Source organism: Phaethon aethereus (assembly GCF_964289735.1).
Source record: "Phaethon aethereus genome assembly, chromosome: 1".
Lineage (NCBI taxonomy): Eukaryota > Metazoa > Chordata > Aves > Phaethontiformes > Phaethontidae > Phaethon > Phaethon aethereus.
This window is the reverse complement of record NC_138575.1, coordinates 54,196,823-54,223,727: the sequence shown is the minus strand read 5'-3', so window position 1 is coordinate 54,223,727 and position 26,905 is coordinate 54,196,823. Positions and strand designations below refer to the sequence as shown.

Genomic DNA, 26,905 nt, shown 5'->3' with positions numbered 1-26,905 from the left:
TTAATAATCACATAAAGCATAACATTTAATAATGCCGATACAATGTTCTTGCTATGTATTTATTTAAGGCCAAAACCTTACAGCTGCTTTTGTTACCAAAAAGGTCAATGCTAATCTTCAAGAGTTAGAAATATTTGTGTACAGAATTATGTGTATAAGTCTGTTATTCATAACTTATTAAAGATAAGGAAAATATTACAATATATAAAGGTCATTAAAAGTAACAGAAAGTTTAAAGGTTAAGAGAGGTGGAAAGTCTAAGAGTTTTTACTCTTCAGAGTGAAAAACTGAAATCAGTTTATAATTGTATTTGCATCGTAGGTAAATAATGGAAAGCTTTGCAGTGAAAGCAATGGTAGACTTAAAACCAGTGGTCTGTCTGTAATAGAAAGTTACAGCTTATTCTTAGTTATTCCATGTGGGAATACTTCTTAATAAAATTAAAATCTAAAAAAACCCACAAAATACAATAAAAGGAATTTTAAAAGGAACTCAATATACAGTTTGTATATTACTGTTTTAGAACAAGATTGTCCAACAAGAAACAATTAAATGGAATCTGGACCAATGGGTAAATTAATCTCAAGAAAAGACAGACTTCCCTGACTAAGTTAAAGATGTTTGAAGGACACAGCAGTACAGAGGAGCTTTATTACAGATAATTACATTGTGGGATTCTGAAGGAGTTATTAGGTAAAGATTAATGTGTACTAACAGATAACTGGAAATAAGGGTAGGATTCTTGGACATGTTATACTTTATGAAGGAAGACTAGGTGATGTAACAAAAGCTCAGGTAGTTATATGAGCAAGTGTTAATGCAGATGAATAAAATTGAAACAATCTAAAATAAAGAATAGAGAGAATACATCATGAAAGAATAGCTAAATAACCAAAATACAATAAGGAAAACATTAGGAGACAAAATGACATTTCACTAACTATGTGAGTAGAATACATTCAAAAAAGGTTTTATCAAAATGCTATAGCTAAAAGGAATATTAAGAAAGATATGACCACCGCTAGAAGTCAGGTAAGAGTCATTTTAGTTTTAGCATAAAGAACAAAGTATGAGAATTAGTGAAATACAGTGTTAATGAAGACCACTGAGATATTAGAGCGAAAGGGAAAGGAAAAAAAAAAGAGACAGAGAGAGATCATACTGCAAGCAGGTAAAAGACTGCTTGGTTAATTAAAATATCTGAATCATCTAAGTTAGGTGATGTTTGATGAAGAGCCTTAAGAAACTGAAGAGGAAATACTAGGTCCTTTAGAAATCATCCTTGAGAACTCCTGGAGAATGAATGAATTATTAGAGGACAAATAAAATACAAATATAGCACCAGTATGTATTTCAGATCACAGAATTCATCCTCAGTATAGATTCCAGACTCCTGACTTTGTTATCAACCTTTCACCATACTACTAATGCCTTGTTCAAGAAGGAAATGGATGGTGATGTTATTAGCAACAGATAGTTACTGTCATCAGTACCAAGTCTGGTGGGGAGAAAATGTAGAAGTGAGCAGAATGTCACAATGGGACATAATGGGAAGCGAATAAAGCCAAATGAAGTAACTGTGCAGTTGGGAGATTAACTAAATATTTAAGGGAAACCCATAAGGAAACAGATGCATTGTACAACGTATTGTACCTCTTACCACATAGCTGAGAAGCTTTTGTTCCATCAAAAATAATTAAAATTCCAACAAGGGAGACAAGCTTAATTTTGCTAGTAAAATTACAGCTACTTTTCAAAAGCTGTTCTAGAACATAATGTGCCACAATTGCCATGCAAGCAAGCCATTCCTGGTACAGAGTTTGCGTGACCACTTCTGAATTTCCTGGGCATCTAAACTTTCTCTCCTTCAGTTTAGAGATCTTCCGTTTTCCCACACATTGGTGAAAATGCTTCCTTCTTCCATACCCTATGCCCATGTATTTTTTATGGTACCAACACCCAAGCATCAGTTTTAACCTTTTTAATGACAAAAGCAATGAAACCTGAGAAGCCTTTATCAACATGTTGTCCGTTCTGCCTGCCCTTCACAACGTGCTGTCTGTGCTGCCTATTCACACATGCAGTTGCACACACATACACGTATTACAGAAAAAGGTAATTCAGTACAGTGAAAAATTCCACATGCTCAGAAATAAAAAACTGGAAAGCTACAGTACCTCTGCAACCTCAGTTCATCCCTCACATTCATAAGCCTTATGATACAGTCTTCAATCACAGGTTTCTCTATTAATTTTTTCCCTCAAAATGCCTTCCTCCTTCAGTGTACAGAGATTAGAGTATGCTCAAGCACACATTTCAAAGAACTAGCAGTTAAAAACAAAATGTGTTTTTATTTTTCTAATGTTGCATTGCTTAATGATTTTACAACCTGAGCCCAATAGTTGTTTTAAAACAACGATGAGACCCCCAAACTGCCGCCTTTTCTCATTCAGCAGTGATTTACACTTGTCTAGTATTGTTCTTCTGGAACATTAGAATTGTGTTATCACTCTAAAGTACTTATACGTCCAAACATGCTTCTCATTTGCATTTTAGAAACTGGGTTATAAAGAGTTAGAAAAGATAAAAGGATAACACTTCAGATGATAACTTTAGATAATTAAAAATGACTTTTCAGAAGCTGAGCACTTCAGAGGTCATCTCCAAAAACTTTGCCAGAGTGTTCTACATAGGTCTAAAACAGGTCCAGTTCTAAGAAAGTTTGATGTTCTTGACTTTCAATGGGAAGAAAGTTATATTCTTCATCTACTGAAAGTAAGGGAAAGGACCAGTGCAGACAAAGCAAACTTCCTTGTCTTAACTATGATTTTATTCTGCATAAGCATAATTGATTGAATTAACAACAAGCTTTTATTCATCATAAATACAAGGTCACACAATTAATTTTACACCTGGTCTCTGGTCATCTTAGTCCACTCCTGATTGAAATATTTTCAGGAAAACAAGTAATACAAATGGTACTTTACTCCCCAAATAATTTACTTCTGTAGACTTTAAAACACTGCATTAAATATTTCAAACATTTTTTTCGCTATGGAACATATTATATTGTGTACCTTTTGCTGTCCCTCATTAAGCTCCAATTACTGTGTATATGGGATAAAGTCTCCACGCAACAATACACTGTATTTGTTTTAGACTGGTTAGTACTGATGAAACTGATGGTATATCCACTTGTTGAACATAACAACCCATGACTTAACTGAAATCTGATGTTTATGAGTATTATCTTATGCAGTATCTTATTGAATTGTTGGAAACCATATGATTTAATAGAATTATTGATGGGAACAATAATGGGTACATTAGCAAGATGTACAATACCTGCTCTAGATTTGTGCTGAAAGTCTTTGATGGGATAATATTTCTTCAAAATTTTTTTGATGCAAAGACCAGATCTAGATGGAAGTTTTGAAATATAAAAGCCAAAGTATTTGCCCAGGTGGCAGATGGGGAGGGATAAGGTTACTGTGGATACAAGTGCTAACAGTCAGTTTAAATATTAAAAACTGGAATACCATGAATAAAAGTATGCTGGATAAACACCTATCAAATGACCTTTCTGATCCAAATCCCAAACAGTATTTTCTCTGACTGTGTAGTTAGCAGCCATGAATTGGTAAAGAGTGGCCCTCTGTGCCCAATCCCCCTTTGCATTTAGGAAAAGGGAGGAAAAAATCTGCATCTTATTCACTGGAACCTTACAGCTCACACTAAAAAACAAATATATGTGCAGCTGGTTACAACACTTAAAATCTCTGAAATGATTGATAGCTTCTGTTCTTCAGCAGCCACACCATTTAACTTTTCAGTATGCTTTTCAGTGCTTCCAGCATGCTCTCTCCACACCACTCCCCTTTTAATCACATAGAAACCCCACTTCTTGAAGTTAAGATGGTGTTTATAAAGGATTAAGAGTTCTTAGCTTCTATGCTGCATTAGGATAAAAGATTGCACAATACTGAGTTGCTTGTTAGCCTTGATCCATTTTTAAATATAGTATGAATATTATAGTTCTGTTAGCTTCTCTGAACTCCCTAGGCGTCCCTGTTGTTGCCAGAAAGGAATTATAAATTGACAATGCAAGTTATTTTATTTCATTTTCCATCTCTCTTGGAATTTGGCAATGTAGCTATTCTGTCCACAAACTTTTTATTTCCTGACATTCTGATTTTTTAAGTACTTGTTTTATTGCCTGTAGAAATAGTAGACCTTCACTTTCTGCCCAGAAAAATAACTTTATGCAGCAGGAGTGGAATATTGTGCCAAAGAACCCAAGTACAGACAAATCTTTGGTTCCCTGTAATATCAGGCTTTTTGTCAGCAAATTCTTCTGTTCCTGCTTGTATGGTTTGATTTGTCTCTGTCTCTTAGCACTGCTATGTATACAATAGCATCTTGCTTCATGTATGTATTTGTTTAAAGTGCATGCTGATTTCCTTCTTCTTGAACAGTAAGAAAGGGAGACTCAAGGGAAAAGAGAATAAAAACACTTGCTAGCACATGCAGAAGAAGCCTAGTCTGTGGAGAATGCATAGGAAAATATATCTAAGGGTCTTTTCCGAGGTCAGCCTTTGATTTGGATTATGAGTTTGGGGAAAATGCTTCTCTATTCCCTTAATTATCTGGCTAGGAAATTACATAATACGCCGGCCCACATATATGAAATCAAGAGAGGATCCTGGGATAGAAATATCTGTATATTAAGAGCTATCTTGTGGCCAGTTATCTGCTTGTGTCTGTCCTTTGGTAGGACAGGTTTCTAAGTACCCGCAGTTGGAAAGCAGAGTTTCAAGCACTGGAACAGGCTGCCCGCAAAAGTGCTTGAGCCACCATCCCTGGAGGTATTTAAAAGACGTGTAGATGTGGCGCTGAGGGACATGGTTTAGTGGTGGACTTGGCAGTGCCAGGTTAACAGTTGGACTTGATCTTAAAGGTCTTTTCCCACCCAAATGGTTCTATGATTCTGTGATTCTCAGGACTGAGCCAGAGGTAACCAGATCACCTGAAGAATCTCACTGAGTACCTTCAGTTAAGTTCTGAGTAAGTTCACTGGCAATGATTGGACTCAAGCTATAAATAGCACAGGAAAACAAAATAAAGCAAGTATTTAATACTTATTTGTATTTTTATGCCCCAAACAAAATGAATCAGGAACATTTTCTGTGTATGATCTAGCTATAGGCAATTTATCATTACTTCAATCTTGAAGACATGCATTTTAATGCTTCTATAAGCCAAACTCATGGCAGAAACTGTTTCTTAGCATTCCTTTTGTCTCTCCTGGAGCTACCCAGGTACCACGCTTAATTTCTTTTTGCTTCTGAGATTCTCTGTGTCTGACTCTGTTGCCCAAAATGCTTTTATGTTTCTGATCTCTCTCCCTGCCACATTATCCCTGCAGGCTGGACTCTTCTTGTGCTCCACAACTCCTCCTTTTCTCCATTTCCTCTTTCCTCAGTAGAAATTACTGTGTGTCTCTTTTGTCTCCAAATCAAAGGAAGGAAGGAGGGAGGGAGAGAGGGAGGGAAGAACAGGAAGAAAGGAAGGGGAGTAAAAGAAAAGAAAGAGGGGGACAGAGGATATCTGCTTCACATCTAAGTTCTTTTACTGAGTTAAAACATATTAGGGAGTCCTGAACAAAAGCAGAAGGACATTTAACTGGATAGTTTTCACAGAGGAGTTCTTGTCACTCTTTGTGAAAGAGCTCTGGCCCAACAGTGTGGGTGCTGGGTGAAAGCTAATTTTCTTGACTGGGCTTAAGCTGACTCCTTGCAGAAAGCTGGCTGTGCTTTCCAGCATACTTTGTAGTACCATATTATTCAGATTTTTCCACTTTCCAAAGTGTCTCAGGCTTCTGATTTACCTGGACAGCTAGCTAAAAATTGTCACAAGCTTTTCTGATAAAACTGTTGCACTGAAAACCCCTTGATACACATGCGCAAGAGAAGGAGCAGAATTTGGATTTTCTGAGGTGTGAATACTCACAGCTAAAACCAAATTTGACTACAGTTGTCCTTCAAATACATTTGTAGATAGATACCAAGTACTCATTAAAATGGAAGAAAACAATCCCTGCATTTAGGCACTAAGAACTTTTTTTTTTTGTTTTAAATTCTGGCCCTGATTAGTCCTACTTCAATTCTTTATCTGTATAATGGGTATAAAAATGCCATCTTGCCTTGAAGGAGTCTTATAAAATATATTAATTCCTGTTTTGGAGCTGTCTAATGTTATTTCAATGAATGCCTAAAAAAAGTATGAAGTGAGTCATTCTTACTGGTGAGGTCTTCAATGGAAAACTATATATAGGACATGGACCCACACAGAGGATGATAAGGGTTAAAAAAGAAATATCAGCTATCTTATTTTGTAAGTACCATCCATCCCCCTGCACTGAATTAATGGATTATTCATAAACATAATTTTCATGTGCGTATGATGCCATGTAGAATATGTATCCTGGAGTGAAGGGTGGTAATCCAGTGTTGAACAGTCTTCATTCTGTTATTTTGTAGCTTTGTGACTTTGCAACATTCCTGTAAGGTGTAGTGGGGATCAGCAGCTCTTATTTTGTCTATTTTATTCATTGCAGTAACTTTTCCTTTTAAGAAGATGCACTGAAATATAGAAATTATATCAAGCAAAGTTAGTCTCCCACAATCTTGTGTCACTAGATCTGGAGCACGCAGTTTTATTATCTGATTTCTTGGTAGCACTGGTGTGTTTTGGACCTGATATTAGAGGCAGAAGGGATCAGTGAAACTCCCAAATGTTCTTCAGGACCATTAGGAGCATTTCTTTATTGCAAAGAAAAGTTAAATTAGAAAAATCTTGCCCACAAAGAAATTTGCAAAGCATCAGTAAAAGAACTGCTTGAATTTGGATAGGGGAGGACCCAAAGACTCCCTAAACATTAGTTGTCAAATGCAGTATCCTTGTATAGGAAATGGATTTGTGGAAATGCTCATCACAGTAGCATCAAGAAGGAGGGTACCATACAAGGTGGACTGACTTGCATGAAGTCCTTTCCTATGACTGCGGGAAATGAAGTACAAGTGTCAAATTGCTGGACTCTGACAGTAGATATCCCAACATGTGTACTTGGAAAATCAGTTGTGTAGCAACATTGCAGAATCCTTCCACACTGTTTTGGGACTGGATCAGTCTGCATACAGGTAATACTACCCTAAGAATATATCAAGCTGTCCTCTCATTAATTTTGAACATGTTAACTCAGATTTTTAAGAAAATGCAGCAGGTCTACGGGAAGAATAATCAGCCCCTCAGATAAATAACAGAACAAGTTTACCTTTATATAGAAGATTCTTGAAACCAAATACTATTTGCTAGGCAGGAAGAATAATTCAAAGGGCTATATCAAGGTGCTAGGACTGTCTGTATGAGAACAATATGTGACTTTAAGCTTCACAGCTAGTATTTTCTTTGGCTGGAGGCAAGTTACATAGTTCAATTTCTGAGAACAGACTTCTTCAAGTGCATGAATTTGTTTCTTATAGTCACTGGTCATAAAAGATTATGCCTGTCATTATATATGCAGGTAATTTATGGTTTGGTATAAAAATATCATATGGTATGAGTATTTGTAACTTCTAACTATTCAGTTATGGGTAGAAAACACAGAACTATGGTAGTCACACTAATTACTGGTTTTGTGTTGTATCTGAGATAATACAAGAATACCTGCAAAAGAGAAAAAAATGTGTAAATAAAGCAGAAAATGTGAACAGAAAGAAAGGTCACAGTATTTGAACTATATCTGAATACAGTATGTGGATTGGGAATAAGTTGCACCGGGAGAAAAAACAGATATGAAGGGAGGAAGAGAACAGAAAGTAGACAGTTCACTGTCTGGCTCAACCAACCAGAAAAATGATTTTGCATTTGTTTGTTTATTTAGTGAATGTGCTTGTTTATTTTTGTACTTCAGAATTATAAATGTTATTGTTCAATGGCAAGACACTTAAAAATTGTGGGAAAACTATTTTGATGCCTGTGGTAATTAATATTTTATATGGGATCCAGTCAATAACTACACAGGGTTTTTTATAGGTTCTGGGTGACAGTTGCTATATTATTGGTGACATAGCTAGACCATGTTACATGAAAGGCTACTGTTTAATATTAAAAACATGTTGTCAGGGTTGACAAAGAAATATTAAGAAATGCAGTGATCAGTGAATCACTCCAGAGTGCACTTCTTACTTATCAGTGGCTACCCAGTTGTTTTCCAAAATGGAACTTTTAATTTTTAGATGAAGTTAGCATAAATGGAATCTCTTTCCCTCATTCTTTGGACTTACTGTCCAGTTATACTTCATTCAAGTGTTTTAGGGATCAGTAAAGGACAGGGAGTGAAACATCCCCTTTATACATAGAAGGGATGCCATCCAGGGGCCTTTACAGGCTTGAGAAGTGGGCCCATGTGAACCTCATGTAGTTCAACAAGGCTAAGTATAAGTTCAAGTACCTGGGTCAGGACAATTCCCAATATCAGTACAGACTGGGGGATGAACTGGTCAAGAGCAGCCCTACAGAGAAGGATTTGGGGGTGCTGATGGGTCAAAAATTGCATATGAGCTGGCAACATGCAGTTGCAGCCCAGAAAGCCAAGCTGCATAAAAAGAAGCCTGGTCAGCAGGTTGAAGGAGGTGATTCTCTCCCTCTATTTTGCTCTGATGAGCCCCCAGCTGGAGCACTGCATCCAGTTTTGGGGTCCCCAGCACAAACAAGAACCTGGACCTGTTACAGCAGGTCCAGAGGAAGGCCACGAAAAAATCAGAGGGATGGAAGACCTCTTCTGTGAGGAAAGGCTGAGAGTTGGGGTTGTTCAGCATAGGAAAGATGGAGAGAGACTTTTTACCAAGGCCTGTAGTGACAAGGGGCAATTCTTTTCAACTGAAAGAGGGTAGATTCAGATTGGGCATAAGGACGGTGGTACACTGGAACAGGTTGCCCAGAGAAGTTGTGGATGCCCCATTCATGGAAGTGTTCAAGGTCAGGTTAGGTGGCGTTTTGAGCAACATGAAAGATGTCCCTGGCTATGGCGGGGGGGGGGACTATACAATCCTTGGGGATCCCTTCTGACCCAAACCATTCTGTGATTCTGATTCTGTGGTTCTAAGTATCCTTTCTTCCATGCACTCTACAAGTTTGTGCCTGTCATCATAGCACAGTTTTGAAGGAACTGCTCTTATTTTGATTCTTGTGGAATGTGTCATTCCAAAGTTAATTTCTAAGAAGGCTAGTCCAGGGCTTCTGCCATCTCTGCAACACATAAAAAGAAATAAGCTTTTCGATGCAGGGATGATTTGCTGCAATCTAGAAAAGGGATGGTAAATCAACATCTTCCAAATGCCAAAGAGCAGCTGAGCCTTATGTATCCATTGAAATCTATGGTGGATTTGTGTTTAGCAAAATTAGGTCTTCTGCCTGCTATATATCCAGCAGTCAGTCTCTAGTGTAGCTAAATGCCCATATGCTTAACTTTAAATTAGCCTGAAGATGGGAGTGAAAAGAATTATGTAAAACAAATTATTTACATATTTTGCTTTTCTGGGGAGTTTTGACCACTAGCAGAGACACTGAACCAATGAGTTAGAGACTTTTGATCTCAGCTAGTATGGTCATTCTGATGATTCTTGAGAACTACAGCCTCAATTCAGATTCTCTAGCATGTTTCTGAGGAGCAGTGTCTGCCTGGTGCTGAACAGAGGCTTCATGGTGCAAATCAGTCATTCTTGAAGTCACTACATGTAAAGCAAAAGGCATCCTAATACCATGCTGTATTCCACGCGCAACATGTGGGGTGACCATGCAGTGAAACGAGAATTAATCCTCCTTTATGAGAAAAGGGAAATGCATCTCCCAAATCATTGACGGAGAACAATAGCACCGTGTAGTGACATAAAGCGCATAGGATCACATCACAGCGATCTGATGGTTGCCGTGGTGACGGGAGTGGGCCCGCAAAGCCAGGCGCCTGGCTGCTGAATTGGAAGGGATAAAAACACAGCCCACTTCCCAAGCGAAATGAATTACAAGAACAAGCAAAGGAAGAAAAGAAAATTATCAACCCTTAATCAAATGTTCACATATTTTTAGAACGTGTTTGAAGAAAATGGAGGCCACCTCCACTTATGTCTTGACCTCAGGGACCTGGCTAGCAATACTTCTGTACATACCACGGAAATAAATCACAGTGGTTTTTATAAAAATCACATGTAACAGAAATCTCATCTGTGTGCAGTGGGAGTTGACAATATCTTATTCAATCCTGCTCTTTGTTGTGCCTTCCTTAGCAAACAAAATCTGTAGGAATACATTAAAATGGGTCTTAACATAATGACTGTATTTTAGCAGGCAAGCCTGACTGCGTATGTTCCCTGCACCCTTTTAATTTTCACCTAGAGAAAGTTAGTATATACCAGTTCCTTATTAGCTTACAAGCTCTCTTACCTTTTACCCTTGCTTCACCACTACAGATCAAAAGTAGCATGGTGGAACGTGAAATAGTTTAAACATAGCAAATCAGTGACGCATACACAACACCAGTCATTGTCCAGTATTTCTCATTTTTGGGAGCTGCTTCATATTGCCCAGGTGTCCAAGAAGGCCAACAGCACCCTGACCTGTATCAGGAATAGTGTGGCCAGCAGGAGTAGGGAAGTGATTGTGCCCCTGTTCACAGCACTGGCGAGGCCGCACCTCAAATACTGTGTTCAGTTTTGGGCCCCTCACTACAAAAAGGACATTGAGTTGCCAGAGTGTGTCCAAAGAAGGGCAACGAAGCTGGTGAGGGATCTGGAGCACAAGTCTTAGGAGGAGTAGCTGAGGGAACTGGGGTTGTTTAGCCTGTAGGAGAGGAGGCTGAGAGGAGACTTTATCGCTCTGTACAACTACCTGAAAGGGGGTTGTGGTGAGGTGGGTGTTGGTCTCTTCTCCCAAGTAATTAGCAATAGGATCAGAGGAAGTGGCCTCAAGTTGGATCAGGGCAGGTTTAGACTGGATATGAGGAAAAAATTCTTTATGGAGGGAGTGGTCAAGCATTGGAACAGGAGGTGGTGGAGTCACCATCACTGGAAGTGTGCAAAAAATGTGTAGATGTGGCACTCTGGGACATGGTTTAGTGGGCATGGTGGTGTTGGGTTGACCGTTGGACTTGGTGATCTTAGAGGTCCTTTCCAACCTTTATGATTCTATGATTAAACAAAACACCAAGTTCAGTTGACCTAACAGCCTCCAATTACTAGCAGCTAGGTTGTGAAAATGGTTTGGGCACCTGAAAGTTAGGTAGTGCCTTCGTTTTGCAGTGCACAGAGCAGACTTGAAACAGCCAGGCGAGGCCTCCAAGACCATATTAAAAATTTTGCCTCCCTTTGCAGCCCTGTATTAGACACCATTTGGAGACTGGATTTCCTATGCTAGTCCCTGGATCTTGACATCCAGGTCATCCCTTTGGATGAGAACAGCTGGCTCACTGTTTTCTTTCAAGTTACAGTATCCGCCAGAAGCATGAGTCTGTAGCTCAGAAGTTCGGATACTTGGTTGAAAGAAATAGACAATCCTGGACTTATTGCTTCTCTGCTTTTTATATTTGGCAGTCACTGGATGAAAACCAGAAACATTTCTAGCAACAGCACAAGAAGATTGATTTACCACAGCCAGCTGTCACTGATCTAAAGGATAATATTCCTTTCTGGCTTACTCACAAAGCTTCACAGCAATTTAGTTTCAGCAGGATCAGTGAACCTCCTCAATCCCAAGAATGCCCTTTCCTGTCGGTTGTTGCATAGCTTCTGCACTTTTTAGGAAATTCGAGTTTTAGAAAAACACATTAATCTGATCTCCCACCTTCTGCATGAATCCTCTAATGGCTGGGCTGTGCTATGAGAAAGGAAGATAAAGCAATTCTTCCTCCTTCCGTCACATTTCTAAGAAAGAGCATCTGCCAATTCATGCTGCTGCTGTGTTTCTGCCTTGGGCATGCTCTGAGACTCCCTACCAGATCAAGCTCCGATGGCATCTAAGAGGAGGATCTTCTTTCTAGACTCACTTGAAGGTCTGATGTGGTTTCCAGGCTGCTCCATCTGCTCAGAACACAGAGCTTGAACACCAGGCAGCCCAAAGGTAAAGCTGCTGGTGTGAGCAGGATTCAGCTGCAGGCAGGAGATGAACAAGTGCTACCAAGACCTCAGTCACACTTCAGGGTGTAAGTGTGTGAAGGCTTAAGTATTTTCTTTAGCACATGTTTTCCTTGCTGCTCTTTCACAGACGCTTTCTGTGAATAACCTATTTTTAAGACATGGATCCTGCCCAGAATTATACAGTCGAAGTTTTTGACTGTGTTTTGTACTCTCCAGGCTGATTTGGGTGGTTCACTTTTTAAACAACATGATGAGGGTTGGTAAAAATGTGAGGAAGGAAATACTTCTGTGAGACATTCTGGGAGGTGAACAGAGTTTTTACATTTATTACAAAAACAGTAGTGTTAGCTCCAAGGTTAAGCAGAACTCCATGTTATGTGCAGAGCAGGTATTCAGCATTTTTATGTCCAAAAATATCATGTTTACCCCTTCCTGCACTCCCCAAACTTACACACTTATTGGAGAAAGGAATATTTTTCTGAGAATTTAGAAGTCTGTTAATTAGCTCATAGTAATATTGATTTTAAAGTGGGCCCTTTGAGAAATTTAGCATCTAAGCTAACTAGCATTTATCTCAAGTAATCTGAATAATGGTACAATACAGACTCTCTGAAATTTTCATTACTCAAATGAAGTGAAATTATCTTCATGATATACATTCAAGATATTAAGATGTAATTTAGGTAAGTACTAATAATTATTTTACTGAATTGTTATGACTGAATAGACAGACAGAGTTGGGTCAACAGCGTTAGTAATTAAGTGGGCCAAGTGCAACATCAGAGGTAATTTTTTCAATTGCCACTTTATCTGTGCAGCTAATTTGCATGTGACAATTGTGTTGGTTATAATGAATCAGTGCTACAAGGAAAAGGGGATAAAAATAGCAGAAATTCTTCCTACAGGGATCCTTGTCCCAGCTATCAGTATTGTTTAATTATCACTATACTGTAATTAACCTTTACTGTTGTGTGAAAGGTCTGTGAATATATGTTCATTTGAATAGCAATATTTGAAAAGCTTTTGATGGCACTGGTTACTTTAGGTTCACTTCTGGAAGAGCTGAATGTGAACCAGAGAGAGATCTTTAAACACAGGTAGAGTGGGACTAGGGGTCTGTTGGGACTCCTTTTTAAACTGATCCTACTTACATCACCTTCTATCTTTACACAGTTTGTAAGTTAGGACTCTGAATTGCTATCACCTCACTCTTATCTATGACTGGAATGGCCTTTTTTAGTTAACATTTCAATAGTAGTTTATTACTTCCTGACAAAATGACAGTAATGTGGAAAACTTTCTTCCAGTTTTCTCTTTGGTTTTGTGGAGTTTTTAATTGCTAAGAAAGTCATAAGTATAAAGACTGACCATAGAGCAAGGTGAGGATTGAGGATGAGTATCAGTATCAGTAATTTAAATGCAAAATAATTTTGGAATACTGTTATCAAATTGTTATTTTGCAACATGCTTGGTCCTTTCTTCCTAACATATTTTATAATGAATCTCTTTTCCCCAAGGCAAAATTTCATGCTTCTGCAGAGGGTTTTTCTAACATAGCCTTGTCAGGTTTGTAGGTGAAATAACAATTTCTGCAGTATCTCCAGGAATCTGATAAATTTTTCTGACCTCAAAGTACAAGTTAAGCATTTCACTCAATAATCATTCTTACAGATCTTGTTTTCATGTTAACAGTGGCAATACTAGTGAGAGGCAACCTTATACTGAAGCTTGCTCAATTCTGGTAATTTGCCAGTTCTTGTCTGGAAATGAAATGTGTGACACATTGCTTGCAATTTTGCACTAATAAGAAGCAGTTTTCATTATTGAAAACTACATTTGTCTAGTCCTTTCTTGCAAGTTTCTAGGAAATAAACTCTTTTACCTTGTGGAAAAGCTATGTTGTGATGAAAATTTATAAGCCTTCTGGCATGCGATTTAGACAATGAAAAAAAAAGACCTGGTTATTCAATGTGTCCTTGACCATTTCATGAGATGTCTTTAATTTGTTCCCAGCCAGAGGACACTTAGATGTCAACTATTTCAAGGGGATGCAGTTTGGAAAGATACTAGGATTTGATGGGCGAGAAGCAAAGCAATATGAAGAGGGGACTGTTTTAAGCGAGCCATTGAGGATGTGCTTCATAACAGTCCTTGCTCCCATTGGTACCAGATGCTGGCTCCCTTCCTTCCCAGTTATTTATCTGGGGTGGAAGAGGTAAGGAACAACAGAGCTCTCTGATGCTGCTGGTCTCAGTTTTCTATCACTGACTTCAGTCTCCAAGCATGTATAATGGAAGAACATTCCCATCTGCCCCCATCCTGCTCCCACCTTTCTTATCTGAGTGGCAGGAATGATAGTACTCTCAGATACGCCAGTACACTACTACCAGTGTACTCAGCACTGGTGAGGCCGCACCTTGAATACTATGTTCAGTTTTGGGCCCCTCACTACAAGAAGGATGCTGAGGTGCTCGAGCGTGTCCAGAGGAGGGCAACGAAGCTGGTGAGGGGTCTGGAGCACAAGTCTTATGAGGAGCGGCTGAGGGAACTGGGGTTGTTTAGTCTGGAGAAGAGGAGGCTGAGGGGAGACCTTATCGCTCTCTACAACTACCTGAAAGGGGATTGTGGTGAAGTGGGTGTTGGTCTCTTCTCCCAACTAACCAGCGATAGGACGAGAGGAAATGGCCTCAAGTTGCGCCAGGGGAAGTTTAGACTGGATATTAGGGAAAATTTCTTTATGGAGAGAGTGACCAAGCATTGGAACAGGCTGCCCAGGGAGGTGGTGAAGTCACCATCTCTGGAAGTATTCAAAAAACGTGTGGATGTGGTGCTTCAGGACATGGTTTAGGGGACATGGTGGCATTGGTTTAATGGTTGGACTTGATGATCTTGAAGGTCCTTTCCAACCTTAGTGATTCTGTGATTCTGTGATTAATTGCACCACCTCTTTTTTCCTTTCTGTGCTAAGTTATATTTCCAGCAACCCTGAAAATTCAAGCATGAGGCCTGATGCCCCAACTCCATTCAGATCCCCCCAGCTGTGCTCCTGCAGTGTCAGGTCTCAGTCAGCCAGGGTAAGATTCAGTGCAAATACAAAGTGTTGATGGTGCAGCAGATCACTACATGGGTGTCTGGGAGAGGGCAAAGGCGAGCGTATAGTGCTCCCCAAGCAACAAAGTGATGCAACCACCAGTGCTACCCCATCAATACTGTACTTGCCTCAGAAGTCATCCTTCCCTTACCCACCCCAACCCTGCTCTTAGGCAAACCAATTCCCAATACACCAAAAGCATAAAAAGGTTACCAGCTGTTGCCACTCCCAGTAGCACTTGGCATCTCCACTTGAACTTGATCTCAATAGTGGCTGCTCAGCAAATGAATTCAACTCAGACTGGTGGGTAGCAGCTCTTACACAGCTTTAGGCACCAGATTCACTACCTTTCCTCCTCGACCTGACATAGCTGAGCATAGAAAAAGCTGTATGTTATGGTTTAACACCAGACAGCAACTAAGCACCACACAGCCACTCGCTCACTTCCTCCAACGGTGTGATGCGGGAGAGAATCAGAAAGGTAAAAGGGAGAAAACTCATGGTTTGAGATAAAGACAGTTTAATAGGCAAAGCAAAAGCCGCACACAAGCAAAGCAAAACAAGGAATTCATTCACCACTCCCCATGGGCAGGCAGGTGTTCAGCCATCTCCAGGAAAACAGGGCTCCATCACATGTAACAGTTACTTAGGAAGACAAACACCATAACTCCAAATGTTCCTCCCTTCCTTCTTCTTCACCCAGCTTTATATGCTAAGCATGACATCATATGATATGGAATATCCCTTTGGCCAGTTTGGGTCAGCTGTCTTGGCTGTGTCCCCTCCCAGCTTCCCATGCATCCCCCACCTTATACAATCATAGAACAGTTTGGGTTGGATGGGACCTTTTAAGGTCTTCTAGTCCAACCCCCCTGCAAGGAGCAGGGACATCTTCAACTAGATCAGGTTGCTCAGAGCCCCGTCCAACCTAGCCTTGAATGTTTCCAGGGGTGGGACCTCTACCACCTCTCTGGGCAACCAGTGCCAGTGTTTGAGAGTAATGTGTTTTTCTATACATCTGACATGTTCCAGATTAAATTGTATTCTAAAGATTCCATATATGTATATCTGTACTTACATACATTGGGAATCTGGCATAAAGGTCTAATGCAGCATTTTTGCAAAAGGCTGTATTAACTTTAGGTGGAGAGTGCCAGAGGTGTTTTTGTGTGGAAAAACCCAAATAAATGCCAGTAAAATCTTTATCTCATAGTGTACCATTATGTATTTTGTTCTGAACTTATTTATAGGAACTATCTCAGATTTTGGCAAAATTTCTGGGGTTTTTAAATTGTGTTGTTTTTCATATGCCTCCAGTCTCCCACATGCGGAGTCGTTTTCCCTTCCTTCTTAAGCCCAACTGTTCTGTGAAACTACTGCCTTCTTACTCAGGAGACTGGCTTCCTGTGTGTGCTTACAGGGGAAAAGATGATATTCCTGGGAATTGTGCAGAACCACAAATTCCGGGGAGGGGGCAGCTACACTCTTTCCTAACTGGAACTTCAGAACCAGAATCTTTCTAATTCATAAGTAAGCCTGTTATGCATTAACAAGACAGGAACTTCAACAGTGTAAGCTGAAGTGAATGAGATCTGAATCTGCCCTAGTATAAGCAATTCTGATGTATTCTTATTGCTTTAATTCCAAGAAGTAAGTTTTCCTTCCAACTAAGTTTTCATATAGACTTAAGAAACTACAATATCACAAAGCCTCTTATGTTTTTATAACATAGTAAAAGAATAAAAACCTCACTAGAGATTGCTGTCCCATATTTCCTGTTCTAAGAATCTGTTCTGTGTATAAGCTTATCAACATTAAATCTTTGGACTCAAATTCTCTAGGTGTCTACTAGAATAATTTCTTTTTCATGATGTTTCAGCTAACATAGCTAAGCTATTTTTAAGGCTGAAATAATGTGAAAAGACATTCTTGCATTAATATTCATTTAAGTTACATTTACCATGTCATCTCTGTAAAGTTAGTTGAGATTAAATTTGTCCCAGCTGATAATAAATGTGTGCTTGGCAGCTAAGAGCAAAGAGAGAATTTCTCCTCTTGTCTCTGATCTGCTGCAGAAGGAAGTGAGGTTTTCCTCACTCTATACGTAGGAGCCTATGGAAGGAGACTGGAGGAGCGCAAGAAGAGGAATTAGGAAAAAAAAGAATCAGGGACTGGGATTAAGGAGAGAATAGGAGCAGACACCCAGATAGGAATAAGGAGGCTGTTTCCTTCTCTTCACAGGCATGTCTGCAAAGCAGACAGCAGCTTTCTACTACTATCAGTTTACTCCTCTATGTAATACTGAGATATCTAAAGTTTCCTGATTTGCTCTTGTGGAAAGATGAAGAGCTGGTTTAGCACCATGGCAGGAGACAATGAAGTCTGTTTCAGAGGAGGGATGAGTGTATGCTACTGTTGACACTGATGGTAACACATAGGACAAGCTCCAAAACCTGAGCACACTGAAAGATCAGGTTCTTGCCTTCTCAGACAGGGGACAAGGAGGCAACATAATTCCAGGCTCTCCTGAGTTTTAAGTATTTGATTCTGTAACCTTGACATACTTTAAAAAATATATAATACCAACTGCAAAGAAACAAAATATATGAACTAACATACAAGGAAAAAGCAATAGTAAAGAATTAATAAAATAATGCTGTCTCTGCTATGCCACAACTTTGTGCAAATGGATTTTTCCTGTGCCTAAGTGTTAGTTGAACTGGGTTTTAAACATTGCAATATTTGAAGCTGGATGCCAAGGTTACTGACACCAGTAAACAGTGTGTAGTAGCTCAGTGATGAGTATACTGTGATTATGTGTAAACATCATGCAGTGATGAAAGCTGAAATCTGAAAAACAGTAAAATGAAGTGAAAGCAATAAAAAAAAGCTGTAAACAAAATAGCTGCATTTATTAAAATGAACAAAAATGTATAGCTTTTGTTTCGAACTAGATCCTCAACTGGCTCAGTTTGCTTAAATCCACTTACGCTAGCTATTTGCAACAGTTGGAGAATCCAGCCCAAAACGCAGGGCTTTTTTCCCCAGTTCTTCCTCTAAGTTTAATAACCTCGAGGTTATTTACAGGAGAAAGGAAGAAAGGGGAAATTATGTTTTGTATGTGTTTACCAGGGAGATGAAGGGGGTATTTACCCCACCTCATCACTATCACTGTTTGCACAGCCTGTGCCGCATTCACTCTTACACCACGTGATCTACTTAAACTGGCATGATTGCACAGCTTCTCCCTAGAGCAGGTCACTGCCTGCCCCTCTTCTGAATGCTGCACAGAAATTCTTTCAGGATATGATTTGCAGACTTGTAGTCTTAAATCATACCACTTACTGTGAAATATAATTTTAAATGTAATAGTTTTGCAAAGTGTTCATGATTGCCTTAAAAAGACCTCCCCTAGATTTTGCAGGATACTCCGCAGAGTAGCACTTGAGAGTCCTCAAGTGTACATCTGTAAACTAATCAGTCCATCTGAAAAGAGTGAAGATTTAGCAGCTGAACGGGGTGAAGTATTGCATATTCCAGTGTGCTTTTTTAAAGAAAGCTGTTGCTGTGGGACAGGAGATTTGATATTCAGAAAGAATTCATATCCATTATTAAGCCCTGATTCAGCAAAGTATTTAAGCATGTTCTGTTATGCTCCTATTAGCTTTTCATTTTGCTGCTAAGAGCTCTACTGAGTCAGAAGCAGTAAGCAAAATGGAAAGGTGGAGATGAAGTTTTTCATGGATTTGCTCACATAAAGCCTATTTCATGATGATGTTAAACGAGTGCAAATAATAAGAATTCTTGCTTCTAGCAAATTAGTGTCATGAGACTCCAACAGGGCTAAGAGTTCAGACAGGTCACCTGTTTTTTGCAGTTTTTGTTCACAACTGTAATAGTTAGAAACTTTATAAAAATAAATAAAAAAATCCCAAAACAAAACCAACTGAGTTTTTGTCTGAAGTGAGGTAGTCTAAAAAAGCAGTACAAGATTGCCAGCCTACTTTGAACCATCTTATCTGATCCCTGGCTGCAATTGCCTTTCTGAGCTACTGTTGTGCCTCCTGTGATTCCCAGTAGTCACTGCCAGCTACTCAAGTACCTTAACCTTCAACTGCTGAACTTACTGTCTAAGTGGTGTCAGACTCCTTGAACTTAGGAGTTGTATTATCCTGTTTGTGGAGGTATAGGTCCTCTCCTACTGGTAGCAACTCCTAAGAATAGAAGCCTGAATTGTGGAGTCTTATTTTATGGACTTTTGTGTGCACTTATTTTGGGCATTGTTTGAGCAGATGGTCTTTTTCAGCTGTTTGCGTCTGACCTGCCCGCAAGCAGGGAGATGAGAGCAGTGATGGGTCAAGTTAGGACTGCACTGGTACAGTTAAATTCAGGGGGGTGAGGACTGTATGGGGTTTGTTGATACCACTTGAAACCTCTTCAGTTTCTTCACCATTTTACTAACAAGGAACTAAATAATTTTATCCTCATCCACTCTGCTCATCTTATTCTATGCTAAGTCTGCAGCAAAATGAACCTTATGTAGTTGGGTGAGGTAGAAGGGGAATAAAAAAATGAATTTTTTGAGCATTTCTCTAGTCATGTCCTTGGTTTCAATCAAAAGAAAGAAGGTTCACACCTGGTATTTGGCTTGAGTGAAAGCTACAATTTCTCCACTGGCAATGCTGCCAGCAGTATAGTAATTGTCCGTGAGTTCAAGCACCTTCCACCGTATATTGTCATTGTAAAAATGAATGCAATCATCAGCAATTTACGATTCTTGTCAGATACTGTAAGTTAAGCAAAATGTTGTCTTTTAAATGCAGCAGAAGGGCTTGTTTCAGGCTATTGAAGGCATCTGCTATTTTTTCATTTTTATTCTACCATTTTTCCCCTCTTTTAGGGAAGCAATGTAATGGAAGACCAGGATCTCTTGGAAATAGGAATCCTTAACTCTGGACACAGACAGAGAATACTCCAAGCAATCCAGCTTCTCCCAAAGGTATAGTTTCTGTTATTATCCCAGTGAGGGAACTCACACTTATAGCTTCCAAGTTTTTGAAACACTTTTTTGAATGGAGATAAACATAATTCTCTACTGTTTTTGTAGACATGTTTTTTGCATATGCAAATGTGGCATAACATAATGTCATTGCATTGGACTCACTTTGTATAGATGTAACTGACAAAGCAAAGGAGAGTAAAATCCGTATTTTGAAGTGATGACTGTTTAGAATTTATTTTAATGATTTTTGGCTTTTCAATCTGTTTATAGACTGTCATTACATATGTGTAAATAAGGCTGCCAATGAAACTCAGATGTTGTCTTTACACAGAAGCTGGCCCGGAAAGACTTTGCCCCTTATATAAGTATTCTTAAAAGCCTTGGATAAAACATTGTTTTCCTAATACCTGCCTTTCATGTAAGATGTGGAGACTTCCTGCAGGCTTCATATTTGATTTGCTGCTGTGTACATGAATTTTGCTTCTCAGCTGTGGGCAGAATAACTTGCAGTCATTTTTCCAATCATTTTTGGTGCTAGCTGACTTAAACTATAGATTTTTTTAATCAGTGATAGAAAGGAATTGTTCTTATATTTTGCATACCAGAATGTATCAGTGGAGGCTTCTACTAGCATTCCAAACAAGAGAGATAGTGGGCCTAGCATGAAAACTTACTATTTGATTTTGGAAATCTGTATAAGGAGAATTAATGAGGAGAAGTAGACACCAGTAGGGCTCAGAAGGCTGCCACATGTGATGCAGATACGTAGTACAAGATACTAGGGCAGGAATAAAACCTGGTGTAAGGTGCATGGAGTGTTCTGGGAGTAGCATGTGTAGAATAATTGAGGTAAATAGAGATTAGTCTGCTTGCAGTTTGATAATGCTGGAGAATGAAAAGAGTTATTGAAGTACTTCTCAGTCTAGAGCATAAGGCTGACATTGCTGGAAGAGACTTTTTGATGCATCATGGCTTACTGGATGGATAACTTATAAAAGAGAACAAGGGTTTCTTTTACATGGGAAAACTTAGAAGTTTTGAACAATTTCTGTATCTGGATGTGTTAATACCTATATATACTACGAGTCTGTGCACTGAAACACCAAAGATTATTAAAGACAATAATATTCCACATACCATATTAGACAAGTGAGATAAATGGTACAAGTAGTAGGGTATATAAAAATAGCATGTGATGAATTACAATAAATATTTAAAGTTTAACTATGAATTTATTAATTTTTCAGCAATGCTATCATTCAAACAAAATTTTGTAATCTTAATCCCCACTCTTAGCTGATGAAGTATTTCTTCTGTTTTTCATACTTCTGAGAGATCATTTTTCTTGTACTCTTGTTTAAATTTTAGAAAATTAATGAATGGATTGTTAATATATCATAATTTTAGTGCTGTCTGCACTCAGTAACAGGTTTTTATTAAAACACTGTTAATAATGTCTGTTTTTGAAGAGTATACCGATGCTGAGACCAGATTCTGTCATAAAACTCCTACTGAGGTCTTTTTAAAACATGCTTAATGTAGAAAGGAGGACAGAATCAAGATATAGAGATACTCTTGAAACCAGTTGAGAACAAGATGGTTATGCAGTTACTTGGAATAATCAACATCATCTAAACCAGAGATAAGTAACACAGAATGGCTTGAAGCATGGGCTGAATAATGGTGATGTAGTCTTTAGCACCTTCCCTGCTGAGCTGGAAAAACCAGTCCTGAAGGACCATGTTTTTAACGTGTCTGATGCAAGAATGTTACACCAAAAGGCAGTCAAAAGCTGAAGCTGTGCATTACAGGTCTTCACTTAAATGACTCAGCAACACAGGAGAGCTTACACAGTAAAAATACAAAATTTCCTATTCAAAACTAAGTTCTCTTGAAGGAACAGTTGATGGAATAGTTATGGGGCCCAAAAATTTGGATCATGGCAAGTTTTATCTAATGTAATCCATCGTTGCTCTATTCACAACAGCTTGCTGAAGATCTAAAAAAATTCCACATCCTGCAAGGAACCATGAAACATTTCTGTATATCTGTTTGTTGATGAGTTTAGTTCTGTCGTCATGCATTCAAAGTAGTGCATACCATCTAAATATTTTAAGATCTCAAGACATAATTGGATTCTCACTAATTTGAATCTCATTAGATCAAAATTCTTTTAGTTTGTTTGTTTTGTACCTCTTTTCTGTTCCTCATTTAATTTAAAACTTGATGACTCGTGTTTTAGTACTTTAATAACATTGCTGATGATGTTATTTTTAGTTTTACTATTAATGTTTCCTGTCTTGTGATACTTTTTAACTCAGATTTTGAGGTGGAAGTTAAGTGCTTTAAAAAGCATTATGGAACAACACTTTCTTAGAGACATATACTCAGGCAGTATTGAATAAGTTTAGAGGGTAAAAATCAATCAACAAATCTATTATCAAGATTTTAAAATACTCTTTTTTTAAAGCTCTTTTTGTTATTCTCATCAATATTCATCTCTGCAGCCTGAAAATGCAACAGGCATTTAGTGGCTGAAAAGAAAGACTGTCTTTTTTTACTCATAATTGCTGGCTTCCTAAAGAGTGATGAATTTCTGTAATTCAAACACCAGTAGCCTGTTTAGGAACCACTTTCTAGAGCGTGAAGTAGTTTTTAATAGGAAAAAACCACACATATCTGTCCAAATATAGATGAATTAATCATTGTAGTTTCTTATGCAGTATTTAACCAGCATAAAAAGTTATGTTTACCTATACTTCTCAAAATATTTTCCCTGATGATTCTGTATTTGAGGAGAACATTTCATAAGAGGGTAAACTGGTATGTTTGTAAGAGATAGGCAGAGTTGAAATCTTTCAATTAGATTTCTGCTTTTCAAAATACCCATTATTTTTGTTGGATTAGAGCTAGTAGCCCAAATTCTCATCTTGCACTACTGTAAGTTAAGTTATTCAAGTTTCACATTAATATTAACTAGAGCACTTTATGGCTTATTATTATTAGATAAGGTTAAGACATTCCAGGAGAAATATCATTTGTAAAGTTAATTCTTGAGATGGAAATATTTTATACATGACATCAGTCTTAGAGCAAATTTCATAGCAGATTTTGATATTGCATTTAAGATTTTTTTCTGTGAAAAGAATGAAATCAATAAATACTTGTAGAAAATTTTTATACATTTTATTGAAAAGTAGTTCAGACATGTTGAGACTTAGAGACAATGTCTAAAAAGACACTGACATTGCAAGTACAAGAACTTGAGAAAAAAAATTAATACTGAGGAAAGAATTGTGTGCAGGATATGCTTAATTGACTAAGAAAATAATAGCAGTCATGACGTAACATTTTAGCCACGCTTAAGTGACATAGGAAACCTAAGAAGCATTGTGAAGTCATTTCAGCATCCAAAACCCATGTGCAAGTGACTTCTCAAGGGGTTCCTCAAAAGCTAAAATGTTTTTGAAAATAAAAATTATCCCAGTTATCTGAGATCTTAGGTAAGAAAAAGGACTATTTTTGTGTGGGATGCTCAGTGTATGGCTTCTTCTCCCGGCACGTAATGGGAACACATTCTCTCATTTGACAGATGGAAGAAAGATGTTAGCTGAAAGCAGCTTTCTCCTGGCTTCAGAGCTATTCTTAAAGTGTGCAGCTTGTTCCTTCCTGCATAGAGATGTCTCAGCACAATGCAAGTTTGGGAATCTTGTAGCAGTGGTGTGCGGGCAGCCAGCCTCTTTCCTGGGTGCTTTGCAGAACCAGACAAGAAGTAGGATATGAGAAGGCCATGAGCACTTGCTTTCTGTCAGTGGTGTTATATGAGCAGTAAAGCTGTGCCTCCAGAAAGTGCTGGATCTATTACTCATATGTAACACTCTTGTGCAAGCACAGTAAGTCTGGCATTTAGGAAAACAGAACTACTGTGCATGTGAACATTAACTATGCTGTGTATGTAACAGAGAAAGACCACATCATTTGTTTGCTATTGCTATATTGCTTTTGGCTTAGACATCCCTGAGCTTATCAAGCTGATTTGAATCCCAGTGTTTAATCCTCTCCCATTCAGCACAGCTAATAGGTAGATCATAGAATCATAGAATAGCTTGGATTGGAAGGGACCTCTAAAGGTCATCTAGTCCAGCCCCGCTGCAGTGAGCAGGGACAACTTCAACTAGATCAGGTTGCTCAGATACCCGTCCAACCTGACCTTGAATGTGTCCAGGGATGGGGCACCTACCACCTCTCTGGGCAACCTGTGCCAGTGTTTCACCACCCTCTGGAAATCATTCCAACTTCCATTCCTAAACACAGTGTGCAAACTAGAAGATGTTGCAAAGTAGATATCATAATGTTTACAACCCTTTCTGGCTATGACTCCTTGATTCTGGTCTGCTGGAAGCGAAGGTGAAAAACAGAATTCAAAGGAAGTGCTTTCTACCCTGCTGTTTTTCCTCTTTTTAATGCCTCTGGGAATTACTTTCCTGATTTGGAAGGAGGCCACTCACCTATCATTGCACTGCTTATAAGACTTTTAACCATAAAGACAGAAAAAAATGTTAGAATCCAGCATAAAACATAACTTTTCAACTCTGAAACACAAAGGTGTAGTCCACGTTATTTAAGTAATGCAGCACAATAGGAATGGATCAGTAAAACAAGGCAGTTAGACACATCCATGCTACAACTCAGGGTGTTTACTTCAGACTAGCTTTAGGCTCATCCCATGGACCAAATGTTCTCTCCATGCATGTGCTTCAAAACTGTCTGATGAAAGCAGTCTCACAGATATTTTCCTTCTTAACTGAGCCTATCAGTGAGCGGCTCTAGACATGACATGCTGTCATTTATCTGTATCATGTAGATAACAGCAGCATGTCACTGGTCCTGACACCATTGCCCATACAATAAGTCTTATTTCTCTTCCTGCTTCTTTTATACTTCCTTATTTGTGGTTGAATACAAATGCCTACTACCTGCTCTGAGAATAGTCAGCAGGCAAGGAAACATGGTATAAGAGAGGAAGCACTATTATCTTTCTATGGCAACTAGATTAGTATGACAACCTGAATGTGCTGACTTAGACTTTCTACACATCCTTCTGTCCAAGAAAAAAGACATGGACAATTGCTTTCTGGGAGTATTTACTGGTGTGACTGTTCTGCCCCAGGCCTTCACCCTTCCTGTGTTCAGGAGTACCATAAGGGCCACTGATGGGATCCACAGTCCCACCTGCAACCTGTCTGCAGGCAGCTATAAACCACAAGGACTACCACTCAGTTGTCCCGCACCTTTACTCATTGAGGCATATTTATGAACAACCTTTCATGACATGAAAAGGATTTCTGATAACCATATGGTCCATAATTCCAATGCTGGATTCAGAGGGAACACTAGCATCTTCTCTACAGGCAGCAATACTGTTAGCATCATCTGGATACTGCCTGCCTCACGGGAAATGCTATGCACCCTCTGCATCACCAGATCATGAGACCACACATATCCAGAAATGAGGCATGTACCCAGTTTAACTGTACCTCTGTCACATGCTGTATGAAAGGACACTGTGGCTTTTGCCATCTGTCTGCAAGATAGCAGGCTGCATGACAGACTGGACACAAACATTTCCAGTGTTTCCCAGACTACAGGTCTGGGCTGTGTTCTGCACAGCCCCTGCCAGGACACAGTTAAGTCTTTTTAACTTTTTAACAGACTGAAATAGAAAAGCTCAGTTTCTTCAGCACACATGAGGATGGCCCTTTGTTCTCTTTGAATCTTCTCAGAGCATCAAGGATGGTGCTTGTCTACAGGCAGCTGCACCTTCCCAGGTGAAGGGAAGACCAACCAGGAGTGACTGGAGTAAAACAAGGAAAACATGATAAACACTGAATGTCTTTTGCCGTGTTTCAAATGTAATGGGAAGATTACAAAGAAATGGATCTCTGTCTGCTTGTGTCATTGAATTTCGATCCCCACTTCCACACAAAGTGAATGGAGATGTATTCATGGCCTCTGAGGTTTATTTGCTTCACCCATTCTCTCCTCAGTGGCACTGGGTTGATAGATACGTTTATTCTGCCTTCTGGTGTGTCTCCAGTGCCATCTGGAAACTATGTAGGCCATTTCACTATAAAAAAAATTCCAGTTGGAGCTGATAGAATATGGTTGGTGAGGTGGGAGGAGTGAAAGGCTAACAAGGCCTCTGTAAGTGACTGCCGTGACTCGGGAAGGCAGGAGGCATAAGACTTGAAGGCAGCTAGAGATTCAGGGGTGACTAGGTCAGAGGGTAGCTTTCTATGTTCCCTCTCACCAAGAAACCCTTTTTTATATCCTCCTCCCCCTCCTCCAGTGAGATAAGAGTTTTTGTCCCATCCCCTCCCACTTTGCATCTATCAAGAGAAATGATTCATCTCCCCTGTGCCTATGCCTTTGGTTGAAACACTCCATTCAGAGAATGAGTCTCCCCTTTCAGTCTTATGATGGGCTGTTGTATTGAATACAATACCTTGTATTCAAGGCACTGTGTTCCAGAGAGTCCCCAGCTGTACCTCTTCAGTCTCAGAAATGATCTCTGCCTGCACAGCATGCTGTGGCCAGGTTCTCTGTAGCTGTTGTACATACAGA

General features: G+C 39.1%; 1 protein-coding gene across 4 annotated transcripts in view; it reads left to right on the top strand.

Annotated features, from left to right (window-relative positions):
• The window catches only part of ANKS1B (ankyrin repeat and sterile alpha motif domain containing 1B), a gene marked incomplete at both ends in the record, with an annotated part of 473,260 nt that overhangs the window by 269,489 nt on the left and 176,866 nt on the right, over nt 1-26,905 (top strand). For all 4 annotated transcript variants that reach the window (XM_082013919.1, XM_082013918.1, XM_082013917.1 and 1 more), the window contains one exon: nt 20,180-20,278. In XM_082013919.1, coding sequence (XP_081870045.1) covers nt 20,180-20,278 — 99 coding nt within the window. The remainder of the gene's footprint in view (nt 1-20,179; nt 20,279-26,905) is intronic.